This window comes from Capra hircus, chromosome 1 (genome assembly GCF_001704415.2).
Source record: "Capra hircus breed San Clemente chromosome 1, ASM170441v1, whole genome shotgun sequence".
Classification (NCBI taxonomy): Eukaryota; Metazoa; Chordata; class Mammalia; order Artiodactyla; family Bovidae; genus Capra; species Capra hircus.
Genome location: NC_030808.1, coordinates 136,597,210 through 136,621,863, shown reverse-complemented (window position 1 = coordinate 136,621,863; position 24,654 = coordinate 136,597,210). Strand labels below are relative to the sequence as shown.

At 37.1% G+C, this 24,654-nt stretch overlaps 2 protein-coding genes across 2 annotated transcripts in view; one reads left to right on the top strand and one right to left on the bottom strand.

Annotated features, from left to right (window-relative positions):
- Nucleotides 1–24,654, bottom strand: part of ACAD11 (acyl-CoA dehydrogenase family member 11) — a 113,760-nt gene that overhangs the window by 30,632 nt on the left and 58,474 nt on the right. Inside the window, exons 9-13 of the mRNA XM_018051271.1 lie at nucleotides 24,059–24,185; nucleotides 16,644–16,721; nucleotides 15,818–15,956; nucleotides 13,830–13,937; nucleotides 8,928–9,026 (exon numbers count right to left, since the gene is read on the bottom strand). Coding sequence (XP_017906760.1) covers nucleotides 8,928–9,026; nucleotides 13,830–13,937; nucleotides 15,818–15,956; nucleotides 16,644–16,721; nucleotides 24,059–24,185 — 551 coding nt within the window. The remainder of the gene's footprint in view (nucleotides 1–8,927; nucleotides 9,027–13,829; nucleotides 13,938–15,817; nucleotides 15,957–16,643; nucleotides 16,722–24,058; nucleotides 24,186–24,654) is intronic.
- Nucleotides 1,534–7,798, top strand: ACKR4 (atypical chemokine receptor 4). Its single transcript, XM_005675607.3, has 3 exons — nucleotides 1,534–1,626; nucleotides 3,451–3,860; nucleotides 6,230–7,798. The coding sequence occupies exon 3, from the start codon at nucleotides 6,239–6,241 to the stop codon at nucleotides 7,289–7,291; it is 1,053 nt and encodes a 350-aa protein (XP_005675664.3). The 5' UTR covers nucleotides 1,534–1,626; nucleotides 3,451–3,860; nucleotides 6,230–6,238; the 3' UTR covers nucleotides 7,292–7,798.

Sequence of the window (24,654 nt, the reverse complement as noted above, 5' to 3'; positions counted from 1 at the left end):
TATGAAGCACAATTTGGCAACATCCATCAAAATTACAGATTCACTTAGTCTTTAATCCACCTATTCAACTTCTGAGATTTATCCTACAGATATAGCTGCTCCTGAACTTCCTAGGTGTTGCTAGTGGTAAAGAATCTGCCTGCCAATGCAGGAGATATAAGAGATGGAGTTTCAATCCCTGGGTCGGGAAGATCCCCTAGAGAAGGGCATGGCCGCCCACTCCAGTATTCTTGCCTGGAGAGTCCCATGGACAGACGAGCCTGGTGGGCTACAGTTCATAGGTTCACAAAGAGTCAGACATGACTGAAGTGACTTAGCATGCATGAATGAACTGAGAGAGGAAAGAATCGGGCATAAATCAATATCCATCAACAGAAGACAATTATATGGATGTATCCATATAATGGAACCCTTCTTAAAAAAATAAGAAAACATTCTAAGCAATGATTTGAAAGAACTCTAAGATTATTCTATGGAATGCTATCTTTCGTGTAACAAGAAAAGTGATAGTTAGACATGGTTAGTCCCATTCTTTAAAATCCCTCAGGAAGATAAGATTAAGTACCATTTCCTACTACATCTACAAAGATACTCTCTTTAACATTATTTGTAATAGCAAAACACTAGAAAAAATCTTATAATAGTTGAACAGTAAGGCAAATTATGATAATCCACACAACAAAATATTATTTAGCTACTAAAAATGTCATTTATAGGCAGTTTGGCATAACATAAAAATGTCATTTATAGGGAGTTTGGCATAACACTTAAGCAAAAATGCTAAGTAAAAAACTCATATACAGGACTTCTCTGGTGATCCAGTGGTTAAGACTCCACACTTCCAGTGTAGCAGTCATGGGTTTGATCCATGGTGAGGGAACCAAGATCCCACAAGCCATGCAGCACGGTCAACGCCCGCCCCCCCCCCCAATCATATAAAACATTAATTCAATATGTAGTATGGATATTAAAGAGTTGGGTGTGACTGAGCATGCACACACACCCACACCTGCCTGTGATAACCACATATCTGATCTCTTTTTTTAAATGGTTGTTTGTTTTCAAAGTACAATTGACCTATGACTTTATATTAGTTCCCATAATATGACATAGTGATTGGATATTTCTATACATTTTAAAGTGACCACTATGATAAACCTAGTTATGATATGTCACCATACAAAAATTACTTAGTTATTGACTATACTCCTTACACTGTACATTTCATCCCCATGATTCATTTATTTTGCAACTAGAAGTTTGTAATTCCTTCTTAAGAGTTTGTAATCTCTTAATCTCCCTCACCTATTTCTTTCCCCCATCTTCCTCCTCCCATCTGGCAAACATCTGTTTTTTGTTTGTATCTATAACTGTTTCTGTTTTGTTTAATGTTTGTTCATTTGTTTTGTGACAGTATTTTAAATAGAATAGTCAGAGGTTGCCTCAATGAGGAGGTGGTGATTGGACAAAGACTTGAAAGACATGAGGGAGTGAACCTTGTGGATATTAAAAGAAAGCACATTCCAGGCAGATAGAGGAGCCAATACAAAAGCCCTAAGAAGGAATGTGCCTGGTACATTTCAAAACAGCATGGAGGCTGGTGCGGCAGAATAAGCAAGCAAAGGGGTGAGTAAAAGGAAATAAGTCAGAGAAGTAATGAGGGATGGAGGCAGACCTTGTGGGAACTTATAGATCATTCTAAGAATTTAGTGGAAGTTGCTTGTTTGCTTCCACCTGGCCCCAAAATACATAAGAAAAAAAAGAATAAAAGGTAAGAGAAAGCGAAAGACCAGAGAGTCTAGAGAGGGTGTGCATGTATGCTCAGTTGCGTCTGACTCTTTTGTGACTCCCTGTACTTAGGCTCCTCTGCTCATGGGATTTCCTAGACAACAATTCTGGAGTGGGTTGCCATTTCCTACCCCAGGGGATCTTCCCTGCTCAGGGATCGAACCTGTGCTTCCTGCATCTCCTGCATTGGGAGGCTGATTCTTTACCACTGAGCTGAAGAAGGAATTCATAGGGCCTGGACTCCATCTTAGGCCTGTTCATGCTGATCATGCTTGGCCACCTTTCCAGTGGATTCTGAACTCTGTGTTTAGTGCCTATGAAAACACAACAGAAGGATAAGACCCCCTCCAGACAGGAGAACTTTGAAGATCATATCTAGGTTACTCATCACCAAAGAGAAAACATACACTAATCACCCCTTCCTCCAGACAGGCCATAAATTTTTCTGTATCTATTGGGGTGTAACCTCAGGTTTATTGATTATTGGCTAACTGTTTGACTGTTTGAGCACATAAGCACATAGCACATGAATGATGGGGTTTTGGGGATTGTATTTTCCTTGGTTTATGTAAGTCTCAAGGAATTTGGGGTGGTAGGTTTGGACATGTACACATGGGGTATAAAAGATTTTCACAAATGCTGGTAGGGTTCCTTGGCTAAGAGGAGACTCTGCCTTGGGCCCACCGGTATAATAAACTGCACTCCACTATCTGCATTGTCCTTCTGAGTGAGTTTGTTTCCCGGAATGCGTGGTTACAACAGAGCCACCTGGGAAGCCCCTAGAGAGGGCAGGGATAATATTAAGAGCAGTATCCTTCGTAAGAGATCAGAGTAATGATCAGCAATGGTAAGGAGAAGAGATGCCTCCTTTGAAGAATTGTGCTAGAGCCTCCTAAGAAAGGCTGAAAATACTCATCTCTTGGCAAAGTTGCCCTCAGTGAATTCACATTGGTAGCTGAAACTGGCCATGGTGGGAGTATTTACACCATGAAGAATGGCAAACACTGCAAATCTAGGTATTTTTTTTCTTGGTTAGATGGTTTAGCTGCATGCAAATAACTCTTCCTCAAAGACTGGTAGATAACAAGGAGGAGAACCTGGCTGTACCCTCAGACATACACTGTCTGAAGGTGAAGACCTCAGTGACCTAGAGCTTCTTTTCTGTGAATCAACAGGAATATTAGATCAACTGCTTAGAGAAAAAAAGGAATGGGTCTGAAATAACTTCTAAGCCTAGTCTCCTCTGAGAAAGTAAATAAGGGAACTGTTATGCAAATGTGAGGAGAGTCCAGGTCAGTCTACTAGTGTTAAATCTGCATGCATTTCTTTCTCTAACTTTCATTTGTTTGGAAATGGGGGGAGCGGGAGACAGCTGAGATAGGCTTCCCAGGCAGAAGGATGTGAAAAGTTTGTGGCTGGTCAATGAAGATTACAAGAAGGCACAAGAATTTAAAGTCATGGGGAAAGGCATACTCTGGGGTCAAGGACAGAGGAGGAGCTCAGTGAAGCCAAGGAGAGTCTCACAGTTTAAGTATTAATAAAATATAAAATGATCTGGTATAAAAATTTAAATTCTACTAATTACTCAGAATTTATTTTTGATAATTTAGTCTTCAAAAAGATAATTGTCTTAATTACAATCATTTTTGTTTTCTTTCCTAGATAAAATAATTTTAGACAGTATTTGTCTAGATACTACCTACAAGTACTTATTAGCTGCCTTGAGGTGCTCTGGTGAATTCTCTTGGTTTGGCAGTCAGTACCTCAGCTGCAGACATGTTCCCATTCCCTTCAGTTAAGTGGAAACTTGGAAAGGTCTGTAGCTTTTGAAACAAGATTGAATTCTTTCAAGTTTATAACCAAGGATACTTAAGAACTTGGATATGACTTCACAGGACGGTTATACATAAATAGAAGATCAAGTGCTCACAAGATTACATTTCCGGAAAGCCCTCCTGGATGTAAGACAAAGGCGGGGTGTAAAAACGAAAACAAAAGTAGTCTGAGTTAGAGACTGTCATTTGATTTTACTCTCTGCATTCAAGATTGCTCCTGTCTGCCTACTGAAACAGGTTGGTTTTTTTCTTTCTTTTTCATTCAGAGTTGGATATGACTTTTTTTTAAAGCCCAAAGATTTTGTATATTTACCTATGCAGAGGGAGTTGAGGCATAAAACTTTACATGTGCAAAAAAGAGCTACTTGAAAAGTTATACACTTCAACCTTAAAAATATGAATATAGCCAGAAGAAAATATTATTTTAATACCATCACTTGCCTATAAAGCTTTGTTAATAACAGGTTTTGCTATACCATTTTTTTTCTTGCTTTGTTTTATAAACACCAATTTTTAAAATTCTTGTAATAATTATAAAGACATTTAAATGTGTTTCTATTTATCTGCCAGAAGGATCACTTCTGCAAATAATTTCCAGTTTTATTTTTATTTACTCATTTTTTAGTATGATTAATTCTTTTAAAATATCTTTCCTTAATATCTTTTACTGTTTGGCCATATTATACCTTATCACCAGGTTTAAGATTTCTGTGATAAAAGGGAAGGAAAGAACAAAGTTCATATTGTGTTAATAATTAACATATAAGAAAATGAACCCTAGAGTGGTCTTCTAGATTGGAACTTTTCAAATAACTATAAGGATAAAACAGTCATTTTAAATTGTGAGCACCTGGTTTTTATAAAATGAAAGCAGTTCTATGTGGTATTTTTCCTCTATGTAGCCTTCTTCATTTTGCTTTACTCATTTACAAAAGGTTAGCAAGTATAAGAATATTCTTTTGAAAATGTAGCATAAGCTGGTGTACTGTTTTGAAAATAATTTCTTCATTAATGATTCTATAAGAACATTTGAGATTCTTCCAAGGACAAAAAATAATCCAAGAAAGACAGAAGGGCTAAGGAAAAAGCATAACAAAGCTTAGCGCTAATAAAAACACTTAAAGTTATTATTATATATATTTTAAAATGTGAATTTTGTGCAAGCTTATCTTAATACTACAGGGTATTAATTGACAACATAGTAGAATAACTTAATGATGAGACACGAGATTCCTGGAATATCATCTTTCCATTCCTAGAGTAACAGCTTTATACTTACTAGTAAATGTTGTAGTTGAGAAATATTTGCTGGCAACCTAGAGTGTACCAGGCACTCTCTTCAGTTATTAATTACAAACAGAAATCCAATAGGTCACAGTCTTAGGGAACTTAGACCATAGAGGGAAAAGATAGTTTGGGAAACTCCACAGGACCAGGTCAGTTCTTTGATATGTAGATACAATTGATACATAGATACAGTTATTGGATTGGGAAAGTCTTCTAGAAAAGTGAAATTTGAGTTAACTGAATAGGAAATGGCCTTTCAAGGGACGGGAAGGAAATAGCATATCAGATAAAAGAGCAGAATGAGTAATGATGTAGATGCATACTACGGCATGGTGTGTGCCCCCAAACCACTGGCAAATCAGTATTATCATCGTCTGCAGTGTAAGGTGTACAGTAGAGGGGGTACAGGAACCATGGGTAGGACTACATTATGGAGCTTTGGGTATCATGGTAAAGAACTTAGATTGTATCTTTCAGAGAGATGTGTCTTTTAGGTGAGGAGCTAAGCAGGAGAGTGATAAGACTGACATGTTAGAGACAGAGCACACTGATGGCAGTAAGAAACATGTTTTTGACAAGGAAGGGGTAAGAAGGAATGAGAACAGTAGGATACCAGTTGGGAAGACATTGTAATAGGCCAGGTAATAATGTGGCTCAATTATGTGAAAAGGAAGAGACAGATTTTAAAATCAGAATTTAGGAGCAGACTGAAAATCTTGGATGAAGGGATGAAGATAAGAGAGGAATCAAGGATGGTGCAGGCTTAAGGCTTAGGTGACTAGTGGAACAACAGTTCTATCAAATAGTAGTTTACAATCAGCATGCAGTGGCAAGCTTTGGAGGGAAGCTAACTGGAGCAGACTTTGTTTTATAAAAGCCAACAACTAAAACTAAGTACAATTCTGAGATAATTTAACTTAATTTAAAATAAATTCATGAATAAATATAAGTAAAATATTTATTTTAAATAATTTATTTTAATTTATTGTTGATATACTGCATAAGAATCACAAAGTTGTGTATGTAAAAGCTTTAGGGCTTAATGATTAAGAACATTTCCCAGGGTATTATTTTTTATCTTCCATCTGTAAATCCCATTTCCTATACAGACTTGTAAAAACAAGCGGTGAAAAACTACTCTTGAGGATATACTCCAATGTGACTTCCATTAAAGAGTTTCAAAGAGTGGCAGACTCAGGCTCACGTATGTTATGGCAACAAACTATTCTCTAATAAAAGCATAAAACATATGCTAGAGCAGAAGTGTTTCCATTTAAGCAATATTAAAATAAATATACTGTATTCTTTTTGCCATTTAGATTGGAACCATGGCTTTGGAATACAACCAGTCAACAGATTACTATTATGAGGAAAATGAAACGAATGACACTCATGACTATAGTCAGTATGAAGTGATCTGTATAAAAGAAGAGGTCAGAAAATTTGCAAAAGTTTTCCTACCTGCCTTCTTCACAATAGCTTTCATCATTGGACTTGCAGGCAATTCCACTGTAGTGGCGATTTATGCCTATTACAAAAAGCGGAGAACCAAAACAGATGTGTACATCCTGAATTTGGCAGTGGCAGATTTACTCCTTCTATTCACTTTGCCTTTTTGGGCAGTTAATGCAGTTCATGGGTGGGTTTTAGGGAAAATCATGTGCAAAGTCACTTCAGCCTTGTACACAGTCAATTTTGTGTCTGGAATGCAGTTTCTGGCTTGTATCAGCACAGACAGATACTGGGCAGTAACTAAAGCTCCCAGTCAATTGGGAGTGGGAAAACCATGCTGGGTCATCTGTTTCTGTGTCTGGGTGGCTGCCATCTTGTTGAGTATCCCTCAGTTGGTTTTTTATACAGTAAATCATAAAGCTAGGTGCATTCCCATCTTTCCATACCACCTAGGAACATCAATGAAAGCATCAATTCAAATCCTGGAAATCTGCATTGGATTTGTAATACCCTTTCTTATCATGGCAGTGTGCTACTTCATCACGGCAAAGACACTCATCAAGATGCCTAATATTAAAAAATCTCAGCCCCTCAAAGTTCTGCTCACAGTGGTCATAGTTTTCATCATCACTCAATTACCTTATAACATTGTCAAGTTCTGCCAAGCCATAGACATCATCTACTCCCTAATCACTGACTGTGACATGAGCAAACGCATGGATGTTGCCATCCAAATCACAGAGAGTATTGCACTCTTCCACAGCTGCCTCAACCCAGTCCTGTATGTTTTCATGGGAACCTCTTTTAAAAACTACATCATGAAAGTTGCCAAGAAATATGGATCCTGGAGAAGACAAAGACAAAATGTGGAGGAGATTCCTTTCGAATCTGAAGATGCTACAGAGCCAACCAGTACGTTCAGCATTTAAATATAAGACTCAACTCTCTCTTGCTTCAATACACATGAATGATGCTTCCCGCTGAGAACATTTGCATCTGCATCAAACATCTGCATTTTTCAGAAATTCAAATTTCAAACACTGTGGTGGCAACTTGTAGCAATGAAGAGGTTGGGGCGGGAAAGGGGAGTGGGGTAGAAGCCAAGAAAAAGAGGAAACAAAATAATAAATTCATAAAACATAGAAATTAAAGCTAACCATATAAGAAAATAGTATTAACAGTCATACATAAGAAAAACACTACAAGTTAGGTCATCTAAAACAGATTATTAAAGAGGTTTAATTTAAGGGTCATTTACAGTTATTTTAAATTATCTAAATTTTAATATAACAATTTTCCTGCATAATTTTAATACTTGAATAATCATGCAGCAACATTTAATGACTTTTTCTTTTTCCTGTTCCTAATGTGTAAGTGATTTCATAAAACTTGAGAAAGAGTAAAAATTAGCAATCAGAAATAAAAAAAGAAGCTTTCTGGCTGTCTTTTTCTTTTTCCTGTTTCTAATGTGTAAGTGATTTCATAAAACTCCAGAAAGAATAAAAACTAGCAAAAAAAAAAAGCTTTTCTGGCCATTTTAATGTATTAATAGTAAGTTTCTTAACGTATAATTTACTTTTATGTCAACTTTCTTTAGTAATAAGCTGGTTATCCTATTAGACTTATCATGTATACTCTAGAAGCAATCCTCAGACAAGCACAGGTTTTAATTTTTATAATTGCCTAAAGGATTTATCCACTTATGTGATTCTATTACTGAGGGTTGACTAAATTTTTTCCTATATGTAAAGACTCTTACTTTTCACTTAAACACTTGTATTTTTAAGCAATGAAAATATGTACCACAAATAAATTTTAATAACATGTATTGCTTATCTCTTCAAAAATTATGTATAAATTATTATAGTCCAGGTAATATGCCCATACTAAAATTTAATTTTGGTAGAAATGACAATGGCTAAACATGGTATGTACTAATATAAATTTTTACCTCACCAACTGTAAAAAAAATAGATGTTTTCTGTTCTTAAAATAAACATTGCCTAATCAAGACATTAAGATTACTTTCCTTTTATTGGTTCAGTTCAGCTCAGTCGTGTTCGACTCCTTGCGACCCCATGAATCACAACATGCCAGGCCTCCCTTTCCATCACCAACTCCTGGAGTTTACTCAAACTCATGTCCATCGAGTTGGTGATGCCATCCAGCCATCTCATCCTCTGTCGTCCCCTTTTCCTCCTGCCCCCCATCCCTCCCAGCATCAGAGTATTTTCCAATGAGTCAATTGTTCTCATGATGTGGCCAAAGTATTGGAGTTTCAGCTTTAGCATCAGTCCTTCCAATGAACACCCAGGACTGATCTGCTTTAGAATGGACTGGCTGGATCTCCTTGCAGTCCAAGGGAATCTCAAGAGTCTTCTTCAACAACACAGTTCAAAAGCATCAGTTCTTCAGCGCTCAGCTTTCTTCCTTTTATCAACTATTTCTAAATTTGAAAATGCTTTCAAAGGTAGAATTTAAAGAACTGTGGTCATGAAAGGAATAACTATGTATCTTATTATTCTAGCACAGCATCTGGCATGAAGGATCATTATGAATACTCACCACTGCTCCACCATTTCCTGCCATTAATTATATAGCTGTCTCCATCTCGCTGGATGCTACATTCAATATTTGCGGCATCACTTGAAGCTACATCGGGCTCTACAAATAAGCAAAGGCTGAATTTACAGGCCGGCAGATACTACTGGTTTATAAAAGACACTCAAAGAAATGTGAACTCTTTGATGACAGAGGCATCTTTGTCTTTTTCATCTTCCTACCATTACACATAGTAGGTATTCAATAAATGTGCACCGAGAGAATGAATGAAATATTTAGAACAACTCAGATCAGCTATCAAAATTGTGTGGTTTTGGCTTACTCAGTGACATATGACTTGGGTTACAACTCACTTAATCCTCTCCCTAATCATCAAACATACATTGAAAATATCATTGTTTACTTCCCACAGTGGAAACCTGTATTTGCAAGCCAGATTTCCCCACCATCAGTTCAGTTTAGTCACTCAGTCGTGTCCAACTCTTTGCAACCCCATGGACGGCAGCGTGCCAAGCTTCCCTGTCCATCACCAACTCCTGGAGCTTACACAAACTCATGTCCATTGAGTCAGTGATCCCATCCAACCATCTCATCCTCTGTCATCCCCTTCTCCTCGTGCCTTCAATCTTTCCCAGCATCAGAGTTTGTATCAGATGGCCAAAGTATCAGTCCTTCCAATGAATATTCAGGACTGATTTCCTTTAGAATGGACTGGTTGAATCTCCTTGCAGTCCAAGGGACTCTCAAAGAGTCTTCTTCAACACCACAGTTCAAAAGCATCAATTATTTGGTGCTCAGCTTTCTTTATAGTCCAACTCTCACATCCATACATGACCACTGGAAAAACCATAGCCTTGACTAGATGGACATTTGTTGGCCAAGTAATGTCTCTGCTTTTGAATATGCTGTCTAGGTTGGTCATAATTTTTTTTCTAATGAGCAGGCATCTTTTAATTTCATGGCTGCAGTCACTATCTGCAGTGATTTTGAAGACCAAGAAAATAACGTCTGTCACTATTTCCATTATTCCCCCATCTATTTGCCATGAAATGATGGGACCGGATGCTATGATCTTAGTTTTCTGAAAGTTGAGTTTTAAGCCAAATTTTTCACTTTCATAGAGAGACTCTTCAGTTCTTCTTCCCTTTCTGCCATAAGGGTGGTGTCATCTGCATATCTGAGGTTACTGATATTTCTCCTGGCAGTCTTGATTCCAGCTTGTGCTTCATCCAGCCTGACATATTTTTTTTTAATGTACTCTGCATATAAGTTTAATAAGCAGGGTGACAATATACAGCCTTGATGTACTCCTTTCCCAATTTGGACCAGTCTGTTGTTCCATGTCCAGTTCTAACTGTTGCTTCCTGACCTGCATACAGATTTCTCAGGAGGCAGGTCAGGTGGTTGGGTATTCCCATCTCTTGAAGAATTTTTCATAGTTTGTTGTGATCCACACAGTCAAAGGCTTTGGCATAGTCAATAAGGCAGAAGTAGATGTTTTTCTGGAACTCTCTCTTTTTTGATGATCTAACAAATGTTGGCAATTTGATCTCTGGTTCCTCTGCCTTTTCTAAATCCAGCTTGAACATCGGGAATTTCATGGGTCATGTACTCTTGAAGCCTGGCTTGGAGAATTTTGAGCATTACTTTACTAGTATGTGAGATAAGTGCAATTGTGTGGTAGTTTGAGCATTCTTTGGCATTGCCTTTCTTTGAGATTGGAATGAAAACTGACCATTTCTAGTCCTGTGGCCACTGCTGAGTTTTCCAAATTTGCTGCCATATTGACTGCAGCATTTTCACAGCATCATCTTTTAGGATTTGAAATAGCTCAACTGGAATTCCATCACCTCCACTAGCTTTGTTTGTAGTGATGCTTCCTAAGACCCACTTGACTTTGCATTCCAGAATGTCTGGCTCTAGGTGAGTGATCACACCATTGTGATTATCTCAGTCGTGAAGATCTTTTTTGTATAGTTTTTCTGTGTATTCTTGCCACCTCTTCTTAATATCTTCTGCTTCTGTTAGGTCCAGACCATTTCTGTCCTTTATCGAGCCCATCTTTGCATGAAATGTTCCCTTGGTATCTCTAATTTTCTTGAAGAGATCTCTAGTCTTTCTCGTTCTATTGTCTTCCTCTATTTCTTTGCATTGATCACTGAGGAAGGCTTTCTTATTTTTCCTTGCTATTCTTTGGCACTCTGCATTCAAATGGGTCTATCTTTCCTATTCTCCTTTGCCTTTTGCTTCTCTTCTTTTCACAGCTATTTGTAAGGACTCCTCAGACAATCATTTTGCCTTTTTGCATTTCTTTTTCTTGGGGATGGTCTTGATCACCGTAGGTTTAGTATATTAACCAACTTTCTTTTAAATTAATTTTTTGGGAGTATATTTGATTTACAATGTTGTATTAGTTTCTGCTGTACAGAAAAGTGAATCATAATATCCACTCTTTTTTAGATTCTTTTCCCATACAGGTCATTAGCTCCCTGTGCTATACAGTAGGCTATATACAAGTTATCTATTATATACGTGTGTGTGTGTGTATGTGTGTGTGTGTATGTCAATCCCAGTCTCTCAATTTACCCCTCTCTGCCGCTTGCTCCCTTGGTAACCATAGCTTGTTTTCTACATCTCTGACACTATTTCTGTAGTATCTTAAACAGCTTCTAACTGTGCCTTGCAGATCCCATCAGTAATGCTGTCATCGATCTATGTTGCATTCTGTAAAACTAGCTCTAGATTTACTGTCTTCAGAAAGCCTTCCATAGGACAGCTTTACAAGACTGCTTTACAGCATTGCATTTTAGAACTTAACAGGCTAGTTCTAAATCATAGTAATCTGCATTTGTTAATATGCTGCTCTTCTGAGCAGTATCCTTCAAATAGTTTATGTGTTCCCCTTCTAAAACTAGAGACACTCTTTCTTTAGAAAAGGAGCTGTCTACTTGAGTTGTTTTTTTTTAAATTTATATTTATGGTTGTGCTGGGTCTTTGTTTTTGTGCACTGGCTTTCTCTGGTTGTGGAGAGCGTGGGCTGCCCTCCAGTTGCAGTGCACAAGCTTCTCACTGTGGTGGCTTCTCCTGCTGTAGAGCACAGGCTCTAGGTGCATGGGCTTCAGTAGTTGGGATGCACGAGTCTAGTTGCTCTGCAGCATGTGGAATCTTCCTGGATCAGGGATCACACCATGTCCCCTGCACTGGCAGGTGGATTTGTATCCACTGTACCACCAGGGAGGTCCCAGTTTTACTATTATAAATGCATTCAGTGTTACAGAGGGATAATAAATTCTGATAAATTTATGGCCAGATGAAACTTAGTTTAATTCTAACTCAATTACAAAACAATGACTTTGTTCTTTGAGTAAGAGTTCTTAATAACTGTTTCCTATGTACAAATATACCAAGACCCACTTTTATTAACATGCTCCTACTTTCATCAGCCCACATGATTATAATTTATAATTTGAGCTATATGACCAACATGGGTAAAAGTTCTATTTTTTTCAATTTATGGCAGAGTGGAGTACTTTTTAAGTGTCAGTATAAAATTATCACAAAGATGAATGTTTCATATTCTAAGGTAAAAAAGATCTTAAATGTCCTTAGAAGGCAATTTTAAATGCAAGTCAAAAGATTACGAAACTAGGTTTCAGTTCAGTTCAGTTCAGTTGCACATTCGTGTCTGACTCTTTGCGACACCATGAATCGCAGCACGCCAGGCCTCCCTGTCCATCACCATCTCCCAGAGTTCACTCAGACTCAAGTCCATCGAGTCAGTGATGCCATCCAGCCATCTTATCCTTGGTCGTCCCCTTCTCCTCCTACCCCCAATCCCTCCCAGCATCTGAGTCTTTTCCAATGAGTCAACTCTTCGCATGAGATGGCCAATGTACTGGAGTTTCAGCTTTAGCATCATTCCTTCCAAAGAAATCCCAGGGCTGATCTCCTTCAGAACGGACTGGTTGGATCTCCTTGCAGTCCAAGGGACTCTCAAGAGTCTTCTCCAATACCACAGTTCAAAAGCATCAATTCTGTGGCGCTCAGCTTTCTTCACAGTCCAACTCTCACATCCATACATGACCACAGGAAAAACCATAGCCTTGACTACACGGACCTTAGTTGGCAAAGTAATGTCTCTGCTTTTGAATATGCTATCTAGGTTGGTCATAACTTTCCTTCCAAGGAGTAAGTGTCTTTTAACTTCATGGCTGCAGTCACCATCTGCAGTGATTTTGGAACCCCAAAAAATAGTCTGACACTGTTTCCACTGTTTCCCCATTTATTTCCCATAAAGTGATGGGACCAGATGCCATGATCTTCGTTTTCTGAATGTTGAGCTTTAAGCCAACTTTTTCACTCTCCTCTTTCACTTTCATCAAGAGGCTTTTCAGTTCCTCTTCACTTTCTGCCTTAAGGGTGGTGTCATCTGCATATCTGAGGTTATTGATATTTCTCCCGGCAATCCTGATTCCAGTTTGTGTTTCTTCCAGCTCAGCGTTTCTCATGATGTACTCTGCATAGAAGTTAAATAAGCAGGGTGACAATATACAGCCTTGACGTACTCCTTTTCCTATTTGGAACCAGTCTGTTGTTCCATGTCCAGTTCTAACTGTTGCTTCCTGACCTGCATACAGATTTCTCAAGAGGCAGGTCAGGTGACCTGGTACTCTGCTGCTAAAGCAGGCTACCAGAAAACATTTGGTATCCTCCCAAAGTGGAGGATGATTTTATTCTGCACATTTAAAAATGCCAAAATATTAAAACTGGGCTCACAACAAACACATTCATATTTCTGGTCACAGGAAAATTTGCCTAAACACAAAGCCACATTCCACATTTCTTTAGTTCCTCCATATAACCTCAAGAGTGTACAATGGGAGAATGTGACTGATTTGCTCTTACCTGTCATACAGAAGCAGGAGGTAATACTCCCTTGAAGAAGAGGCTCTAGCCACTGCTGCTTCTGTTTCTCACTTCCATATAGGTGGAGCACCTCCATGTTCCCTGTGTCTACATGTAATAAAGAAAAGCATTTATTTTGCATTTAAAAATGTACTAATATGAATTCAAACTTTATATCGATAAAAGACATGAATCTTTTTAATATTTACCAACAAAAATATTTTGAAACATAATAGATGAGGTCAAGTGTGTTCAGGGTGGCATGGCCATAGACTAAACATAATCAGTTCAGTTCAGTCGCTCAGCTGTGTCCGACTCTGCAACCCCATGAATCGCAGCACGCCAGGCCTCCCTGTCCATCACCAACTCCTGGAGTCCACTCAGACTCACGTCCATCTAGTCAAGGCCATGGTTTTTCCTGTGGTCATGTATGGATGTGAGAGTTGGGACTGTGTGAGCTATGAAGAATTGATGCTTTTGAACTGTGGTGTTGGAGAAGACTCTTGAGAGTCCCTTGGATGGCAAGGAGATCCAACCAGTCCATTCTAAAGGAGATCAGCCCTGGGTGTTCTTTGGAAGGAATGATGCTGAAGCTGAAACTCCAGTACTTGGGCCACCTCATGCGAAGAGTTGACTCATTGGAAAAGACTCTGATGCTGGGAGGGATTGGGGGCAGGAGGAGAAGGGGACGACAGAGGTTGAGATGGCTGGATGGCATTACCAACTTGATGGACATGAGTTTGAGTGAACTCTGGGAGTTGGTGATGGATAGGGAGGCCTGGCCTGCTGTAATTCATGGGGTCACAAAGAGTCGGACCCAACTGAGCAACTGAACTGAAGTCCTTGAAGGCATCCTTGATTCTTCCATTAATACCCCAAAACCAACCAGGAAATCCTCTTAGCTCTGCCTTCAAAATACAGTTAGAATCTTTCGCTTCTCACTATTTTCACTGCTACTTCTCTGAACATATCCCTCTCATCCATTGCTCAGGACCATCACAACAAGACTCCCTGCTTATATCCTTCTGTTTTTGTTAATTCTCAACATGGCAGCCAAAGGGATCCTTTAAAAATTAAGAGGCATCTTGTCACTCCTCTGCTCAAATGTCCATTTCATTAAAGTATAAGCTGTCATCTGCCTGTTAAGACACATGTAAGACCCTTTCCCTCTGATATCTTCTACTTTTCTTTCCCTGCCACAATAACCTCCTGGGTTATTCCTAAAATACACCAATCACATTCAAGCTTTAAGGCCTTTGTATTTTATGTTCTCTATGCTATGAAAACTATCCCTTCAGATCTAAGCATGGCTGACTCTCTCACCCTCTTTAAGTCTTTACCAAATGTCAGGTTTTCAATAAGGCCTATCCTGTGCCTTTCATCTTAATAATAAATTGTAATACATATTCCGCATCTCTCAGCATTCCAGCACTTCCCTACCTCACTGGGTTTTTTCTTCCAAAGAACTTTTCATCTTCAAACTTACTGTAAAATTACTTATTTATCTGGTGTTTATTTTTGTTTTTTATTAGAATGTCAGCTCCATGAGGGCAGAAAACTGTATATTTTGTTTCATGATCTATCTGGAGTTCCTAAAATGGTACTTAGCATATAGTAGGCAACTGATAAAGAATGAGCAAGTAAATGGAGAGACAGTGAGGCTAACCAAAAGATTTAAAAATTCTATTCATTCTAACTAACCATAGATATATTTAATACTGAGTCAGAAAAAAGGAAACTTTATAATGCCAATCCCTTTGATGGTAACTTCTATTCACTAATACTCAATGTAATGATGTTTAATAAAAGAATAATACAATGAGAACATTAGATCCATTTTTTAACATTTAAATGAAAGTAAAAAGTAAAATTACAAATTTATAAATCAATGACTTTGTGTAGAAAAATTTCCTTGTTAAAAAACAGAGAAATTTTAAACACTGCTTAAAATATCTGAGAAAAGTTATGCTTTAAAATAATGTTGTAACCTGGTGCTTGGCAATTAAAGATATCTGGAGCAAAAAAGCATTTTCCTGTTTCTTCAGCAATCAAGGCATAGTCCACCTGGGTGAGACCGCTTACAGCTGGCAAAAACAAGTTCCAGAGGCCTTCTGCTTTGGCCATTTCCTGTCAAGATGATGAATATGCCAGAGTGACCATAATTTATCACAACCTAAAATAGTCTACTTTTAAAAGATATTGGTATTTGTGCCTTTCAAACTTATGAAATTATTTCATCATATCCTACAATGTGCAGTCATTAATTCATTATAAATCAACATTTTCTCAATGGTTAAATAAATGACTTTTCCACAAAGCTTCCTTATATTTGGCTGAAAAACTAAATTTAGTTACTTGAGTGCTTCTTATTGAATCATAGCTATTATAAAATCTCTTCCATTTGAGTATAATTATGCCAAATACACTATTTTGTGCACTTCAATTTCTAACATGTGTTACCATTTGAAAACATGAAATTTGGATTAAGCCTATGTGGGACAAATACTCTGCCTCAACTTCAGTCTCAAGTGAAAGTGTTGATTGTATTTTTAATTTGAATAGCTATAAGAAGCTGTCTTCATTATATATCACACACAACACACTATGTAAACTAATTTGTATGTTACAGATTCTATTTTTAAATTTCTTTTTAAAAAGTATACTCGAATAACTATCCTCTACATATATAACACAAGTTATAATTGATATAATTATCCTCTACATATATAACAAGAGAAGCGACAACAAACTAAAGTTCTCAAAAAAAACCTGCATATAAATTGTCCAGTTTTAAGGTTCTCTTATTTTTCTTACCTTGAGTTTATCAATTACTAAAGGTTTTTTCCACTTGTCCACTGAATTTTCATTTTGAACATAGAACTCAATTACCTTCTAAAAGTATAAAAAAGTTCATTAGTTAGAGTTAATAAAAGTAATGCCGTAAGCTGCTAATATCCAAAGTAAATAAACATATTTAAGTGAAAAGCTCTTTCAGTTGCTATTGAATCAGTAAAATTTCTTTCTAAAATCAGACAGAGAATTATAAAAAATTTTACAGGTTTGTTTTTTTTTTTACATATCAGGCATCTAGCTTTGGTAGAGGGAAGCAGTGATCTCTGATCCCTCCTCTTGCCCTATTTGTGACATTTGTTTTTGCTTCCTGACTCCTGCCTATGTGGCCCATTGGAAACTAAGGCCCAGGCTAAGACATATAATTATATGTGTAATATATAATCATATGTAATATATAGTTATAATAAATAATACAATATTTTATTCTTCACAAAATTATGCTGCCCTGGTATTAGAGAACTAACTTTCAAAATCCTACACCAAGATTCGAGTGTTCCATTTTCAGTAAGATGGCATACTGGATGGTCATAGACTCCTCTCCCAGGGTAATACAACTAAAAATGCTGGGTAAAATATTTAAAATAATTTTAAAAATACATGTAATATTACATAGCTGTGCTGAAAGGAAAATAAGGAAACTCCTCAGAGGCCAGGAATAAAAATGTCTGACTTTAGGTGTGAGTGAGCACTGGAACCAAGTTTGTCTGGAGGGTGTAGGCTGATTTATATTAGCCTAGATCCTAGTTTCCAATGGGCCACATAGGCAGGCAAAACCAAATGTCAGAAACAGGGCAAGAAGAGGATCAGAGACCACCACTTCCCTGCATCAAAGCCAGGATGCCTGATCTGCAAAACCTAAGTGGAAAAAAGTAGAAAATAAAAACAAAAAGCTGAATAAGACCATTCACAGGATGGAACAGAAAAAAGAAACATTCCTAACCTGAAGCCTGTCTTCAATCAAGTTTGAGATCTGAATTCACAGACCTATGTGGCCCTAAAGATTCAAGTCAAAAATTAAGTTTACAGTGTTCCTGGTGGCAGTGCCTAAAAGTACTGCTGAAGTAAAAGCAAATTCACTCTGGAGGAAAAGTTCTTTTTAAAAAAAGTCTTGACTAATCCCTGCAGATAAAATTCCATTCCAAAGAACGTGATTCCAGAATGAAAAAAACTAAACACTCAAGGTAACAAGCCACCATTAGCAAGAATTAGCAAAAACAAAAGTTCAACAAAATAGAATCATACCCCCAAAGGCCACAGATAGAATAATGATTAAATACAGAATAAAAAGTATTTGTGTCCAATAGATTCCAAGAATAAAAGAAGGAATTAAGAGGCTGACAAAGGACTATCAAACTTGGGCAGACAAACCTGAAAAAGACTGAATACAACTTGAGGCAAAGAAAAATCACAGTAATTAAATTTAAAAACACAATGGCAGTGATTCTCAAACTTTGGTGGGCATCAGAATCACTTGATAAAACACAAGGGTTCATGCTGTATCCTTCCTTGATGAGTCTACTTGTGTATTCCTATTTTTGTAATCTTAACTAGCTCTCTAGGCAATTCTGACACAATCCAGATAATGAGATACACCCTTCTATGCAAGGTTGAATGATGGACTAGTTACATTCAAATAATAATAAATTGAAAGAAGGATCTGAAGAAATTACTCTTTTCTTCAATGAAGCACAGGAATTCAATGGAAGGAAAATATGATGGTTAAGATATGATGGATACAGAGAGAATCATTGCTTCCCTTTTCAGATGTGGGGGAAAAAAAGGAAAAAATAAAGAAAAATAAGCATTTACTAGCAGATTCTCATTAAAGGATTTTGATCCAAGAAGGAACATCTGGGTTGTAAGAAGGAATAGTAAATAAATAAAGTGATAAATACAAGGGTAAGTTGAAATTTAACAACTAGCTACATAAAAACAATAACAGTAATCTCTAATCTGTGAACTAAAATATTGGACTATAAGGACGTTTTCCAATATTTTGCTCTTATAACAACTCGGTACTTATTTTCTACATATAGGCTAATGGAATTACTGAAATAAGGCTATGAACATTGGTCAAAACTCTGTATTACAAAATTGTTTTCTAAAATTGTTTCACCAAATTACAGTCATATAAGTAAATATGCTAAAATGTTTCTTTTATTGAAGCATGGCTAGTCTAAAACTTCAAGAAGACAAAGGATGGCTCTTTCACAAGCACCACAATGAACAGTACTTGTCATTTCTGTCAGGAAGTAAGTTAAGTTGGAAGACTTCCTGTTTATGGTTGTTAATTATTAACATTTCCATCCCTCATGTTGCCATGGAAATAGTAATGCAATTGTGTTTGATAAGAAATGTGTTATGTAATACGTGTACAAATTCCCATCTGTGACTACCTCTGTTTGACTCTATAGTTGTGAGAAATTACACTATGCCATTTGTCAGTTCAGTTCAGTCACTCAGTCACGTCTGACTCTTTGTGACCCCATGGACTGGACATCAGGCTTCCCTGTCCATCACCAACTCCTAGAGTTTGCTCAATCTCAGGTCCATAAAGTCTGTGATACCATCCAACCATCTCATCCTCTGTTGTCCCCTTCTCCTGCCTTCAGTCTTTCCCAGCATCAAATGAAAGTGAAAGTTGCTCGTCATGTCCACTCTTTGTGGCACCATGGACTGAGGTCCCTGGAATTCTCCAGGCCAGAATCCTGGAGTGGGTAGCCATTCACTTCTGCAGGGGATCTTCCCAACCCAGGGATCGAACGCAGATCTCCTGCACTGCAGGCAGATTCTTTACCAGTTGAGCCACCAGGGAAGCCCTCCCATCAGGGTCTTTTCTGATGAGTCAGTTCTTCGCAACAGGTGGCCAAAGTACTGGAGCTTCAGCTTCAGCATCAGTCCTTCCAATGAATATTCAGGACTGATTTCCTTTAGGATGGACTGGTTGGATCCCCTTGCAGTCCAAGGGACTCTCACTTGTTTTCTTCAACACCATAGTTCAAAAGCATCAATTCTTTGGCGCTCAGTTTTCTTCAAGCCATTTATATAATTATTTAAAAATTTGTATTATTTAATAGTGAAAAGTGAAAGTGGAAGTTGCTCAGTCGTGTCGGACTCTTCGCGACCCCATGGCCTATATAGTCCATGGAATTCTCCAGGCCAGAATACTGGAGCCTTTCCCTTCTTCAGGAGATCCTCCCAACCCAGTGATTGAACTCAGGTCTCCCACACTGCAGGCAGATTCTTTACCAGCTGAGCAACAAGGGAAGCCCAAGAATACTGGAGCAGGTAGCCTATCCCTTCTCCAGGGGATGTTCCTGACCCAGAAATTGAACTGGGGTCTCCTTCACTGCAGACGGATTCTTTACCAACTGAGCTATGAGGGAAGTATGATTTGGAATTTTGCAAAATCTATATGTTGCAAAGAGTCAGATAAGATTTAGCAACTGAACAACACAACAATATGTGGTATGGTAGAAGTCAGAATTAAAATAAAATAATTTATCACAAAGAATCTTTCTTTAATTCTTAAAGTATGAAAAAATGGTTTATTAACGGAAAAGGAAAACAGAAAATATGCTTGGTGCCTGATCAATTCTCCCTAGATATCACCTTTAATATTTAACTTTCTCATTCACTGACAGACACACTGCTTTGGAGTATGTTAGTTCATAGTCTTAAATCTGAGCCTATAAGTAATTTTGCAACATAATACATTTTTCACTTTAAACTTAAGTCTGTTAGAAAAAAAGAAGCAAGAATTCTTCCCTAATATATTATTAGATTCAGTAAAAAATATGACTAATGTTACCATTATATTAAAAGTGTGTTCTCAAGTATGTCATGTTGCTAGTTTCTGTTCTACATGCTATTTTAATCCTTATTCATTTTAAATAAGAAGAATTGCCTTTATTTCATTTCCTTTTTTCTTCCAGTTTTATTGAGATATATGGGGTCACAAAGAGTCGGACACGACTGAGTGACCGAACTGAACTGAACTGAATGGCACTGTATATATTTAAGGTATACAGCATAATAACTTGACTAACACACATCATGAAATGATTATCACAATATTTAGTGAATATACACATCTCATATAGATATAAAATTAAAGAAATAGAAAAAATTTCTTTCACACGTAACTGTAAGTTATATTTATCATGCTGTGTATTGCATTCCTAGTTATCTATCTTATAAATGGAAGTTTATAACTTTTGATTACCACCAATTCCCTCTCCCTCCCCTCCAGGAAGAATCACCTTTTAACATTTTAATGGGTAATGGGTTCTCATGTTCTCACTTTATGATATCCAAAGAAATCTAAAAGGTCATTAGAAGAGCATAAATTGAACCTTATTTTTTTCCTGTTATAAGTTGGGAACATATATAAAGCATTAAGAAAAAATCATCAGGAGTCTTACTACTAAAGATATATAATATTAAGATGTTAGTGTATTAAATGGTATAATCTTATTTTCTAGATATGACTGTTCTCATTCTTGCTCTTCATAACAGGCAATCATAGGGGGTCCATTGTAAAAAGGAAAAATTGGTTACCACCTGTATTAAAGACCTCTCTCACTGTGAAATTCTCTTGAAATGTGGCTTTCTGTTAAGGTTTAGTCTTTGGTATGATCCATCCTGCTTTCCAAATCCAATTTCCATTCTCTTTTCAAAACCTTTAGTCCCCTGATGTGCACTTTTCCTATTTTTGTGCTTTCAAAAATACAGTTTAAAAAAATTTATTGTTAATTCAAGGGGATTTTCGTCCAAGATTTCAGTCTGCCTTGTTGATTATCTATTTTATAGATAGTAATATATATATGTTAATCCTCAACTCCTAATTTATCCCTCTCTTTTACCTTTCCCCTTTGGTAAACATGTTTGTTTTCTAAGTCTGTGAATCTGTTTCTGTTTTATAAATAAGTTCATAAGTTCATTTGCATCATATTTTCAGATTCAACATATTAGTGATATCATACGACATTTGTCTTTCTCTGACTTATTTCACTTAGCATGATAATCTCTGGGTCCATTTGGGTTGTTGCAAATGGCATTATTTCATTCTTTTTTATGACTTAGTAATATTCCATTGTATATATGTACCACATCTTCCTTATCCATTCATCTGTTGATGGACATTTAGGTTGCTTCCATGTCTTAGCTATTATAAATAGTGCTGCTATGAACATTGGGGTGTATCTTTTTGAATTAGAGTTTCTCTGAATATATGCCCAGGAGTGAGACTGCTACATCATAGGGTAGCTCTACTGTTAGTTCTTTAAGGAATCTCCATACTGTTCTTCATAGTGGCTGCACCAATTTACATTCTCATCAATAGTGTAGGAAGTTTCTGCTTTCTCCATACCCTCTCCACAATTTATTGTTTGTAGATTTTGATTGCCATTCTTACTGGTGTGAGGTGATACTTCACTGCAGTTTTGATTTGCATTTCTCTAATATAAGTAGTGATATTGAACATATTTTTTATATGCTTTTCAGCCATGTTTTCTTTGGAGAAATGCCAACTTAGATCTGCTTATTTTTTGATTGCATTGTTTGTTTCTTTGATATTGAGCTGCATGAGCTGTTTGTATATTTTGGAGGTTAATCCCTTGTTGGTTCCATATTTGCAAATATTTTCTTCCATTTTGTGAGCTGTCTTTTCGTTTTTGGTTTTCTCCTTTGCTGTGCGAAACCTTTTAAGTTTAATTAGGTTCCAATTGTTTTTATTTTCATTCTCTAGAAGGTGGATCCAAAAGGATATTGGTGCAATTCATGTCAGATAGTGTTCTGCCTATGTTTTCCTCTACAAGATTTATAGTACCGTCTTACATTCTGGTCATCAGAAGTTCAGAATTTTAAAACTCAAAATTGTATATATACTAACTAGAGCAGAAAGTCTGCAAAGTGATACCTTAACCACTGACCACATTTAAGAAGTGACTATTTTGGAAAGCACTTCTTCATATTAAGCTATATTCCACACTGTGAGCCAAATTCATCTTACTCTGGATCTTCACTAAAAATATTATAATTATTCATATAATTCAAGCAATAATAGTAACTGCTCTATAAACACATATCAACACTGACAATTTTTGTTGAAAGAATTTTAGTCTTTTTCAGTTTCCTATTTAATTTGTCTCACCTAGCTCTAGAGCTCTCAGAATCACAGAAGATTTAAATGGGAATTTATTATGTACATAGTCATACCTATTCATACTGTAGATAAAGAAATTGGGCCTCTGAGAGATAAAGTTATTTGTCCAAGACCACCTAATTTGAGGCAGGAATGCCTTATACAGTCATAATAGTTTTTATCTTTTCTTCATAGCATTTATCATCTCTTAATGCCTTTCTTTCATGCTAAAGTATAAGCTCTATAGGAGTACAAAGTCCTGTCTTCTTGTTCTTCCTTTTACTTTCAATGGCTTGCTAGGTGCCTAATCCATTACTTGGTACCCAATTATTATTTGTTAACTGAATGAATGAGTGTGTCACATTGCTTGTCTACTCTCAGTGAATTTACTGAAACTTAACACTTTTGAACTGTGGTGTTGGAGAAGACTCTTGAGAGTCCCTTGGACTGCAAGGAGATCCAACCAGTCCATTCTGAAGATCAGCCCTGGGATTTCTTTGGAAAGAATGATGCTAAAGCTGAAACTCCAGTACTTTGGCCACCTCATGGGAAGAGTTGACTCATTGGAAAAGACTCTGATGCTGGGAGGGATTGGGGGCAGGAGGAGAAGGGGAAGACAGAGGATGAGATGGCTGGATGGCATCACTGACTCGAAGGACATGAATCTGAGTGAACTCTGGGAGTTGGTGATGGACAGGGAGGCCTGGCGTGCTGCGATTCATGGGGTCACAAAGAGTTGGACACAACTGAGCGACTGAACTGAACTGTACACCTTAGAACAGAAGCCTGTGAGGGGAACAGTGGTAGTAGCCATATACAGTTTCAAATAATATACAAAATTTTCTGGGTATGCCCTTTTTGTTTAACATAAACTCCTTTTAATTTTCAAAGGGGCTCATAAAGAAAAAAAAGGCTGTCACTGCCTTAGGAAAGACCCTCAAAGTAATGTTTCACTCTATTCAAAGATCTTAACTTTACAAACAGCTAATTCCCTTCGACTTAGTCTTAATTCCACAGATTTATGTGGCATTCCCTTGGCATATTATAGAAGCTTGGAATTTTTCAGGATTAGGCTCTGTAGCAGTTCAGTGCTAAGGTGAGAAGGGGCATCTAGGTAAGGATTGACTGCAAAGAAATGATACCAGGGTACTCCTAGAAGAAGAGATAACAGAAGTAATTCATCAATAGTCTTGAAGTGCAAATACATTCTGTTTATTTATAGAATACTTACCTTTTCCACTGGGAGGATATGTTGTTTCATGAACTGCTTCACCCTAGTAAGAACGTCCTGACCTGTCCTAGTCTGTACAAACAACTGACAGGTAGTATCAGTCTGTGGAAGTGCAGTGCTGAAAGATCTTTATTTAAAAAAAAATTACAAAGAAAGAAAAAAGTTACAAAGATGTCCAAAATCATTATTACAGATTTCTGAATAGAATGTGAAGTCTTCCCCCAATTCCCCGTAAATATCTCTCAGACAGAGCTTCCATATTTTGGAGCTTTTTTTTTTAACCTTTCATGGTTATGAGAGGAATGCAGAATCACTTTATTTTGAACATTAAACTTTAGTGCTTAAAGCACTTTTTGGAGAAAACATAGCCTGGCATGACCTCAATCAATGGGAGTTTAAAATCTTTATTGAATTCACCTATCAAAATATCTAAACAAGAAGGCAAAGAAATTGGACACAAATAGAATTAGACACTCTCAGTATTTGCCTCACAAATACAATTGCAGGATGTCATTATAAGTAAGACCTTTAAAGATCATTATGAAGAGCAGCACTGTCATTTATTATGTTATAGAGATCACAAATATTCATGTATA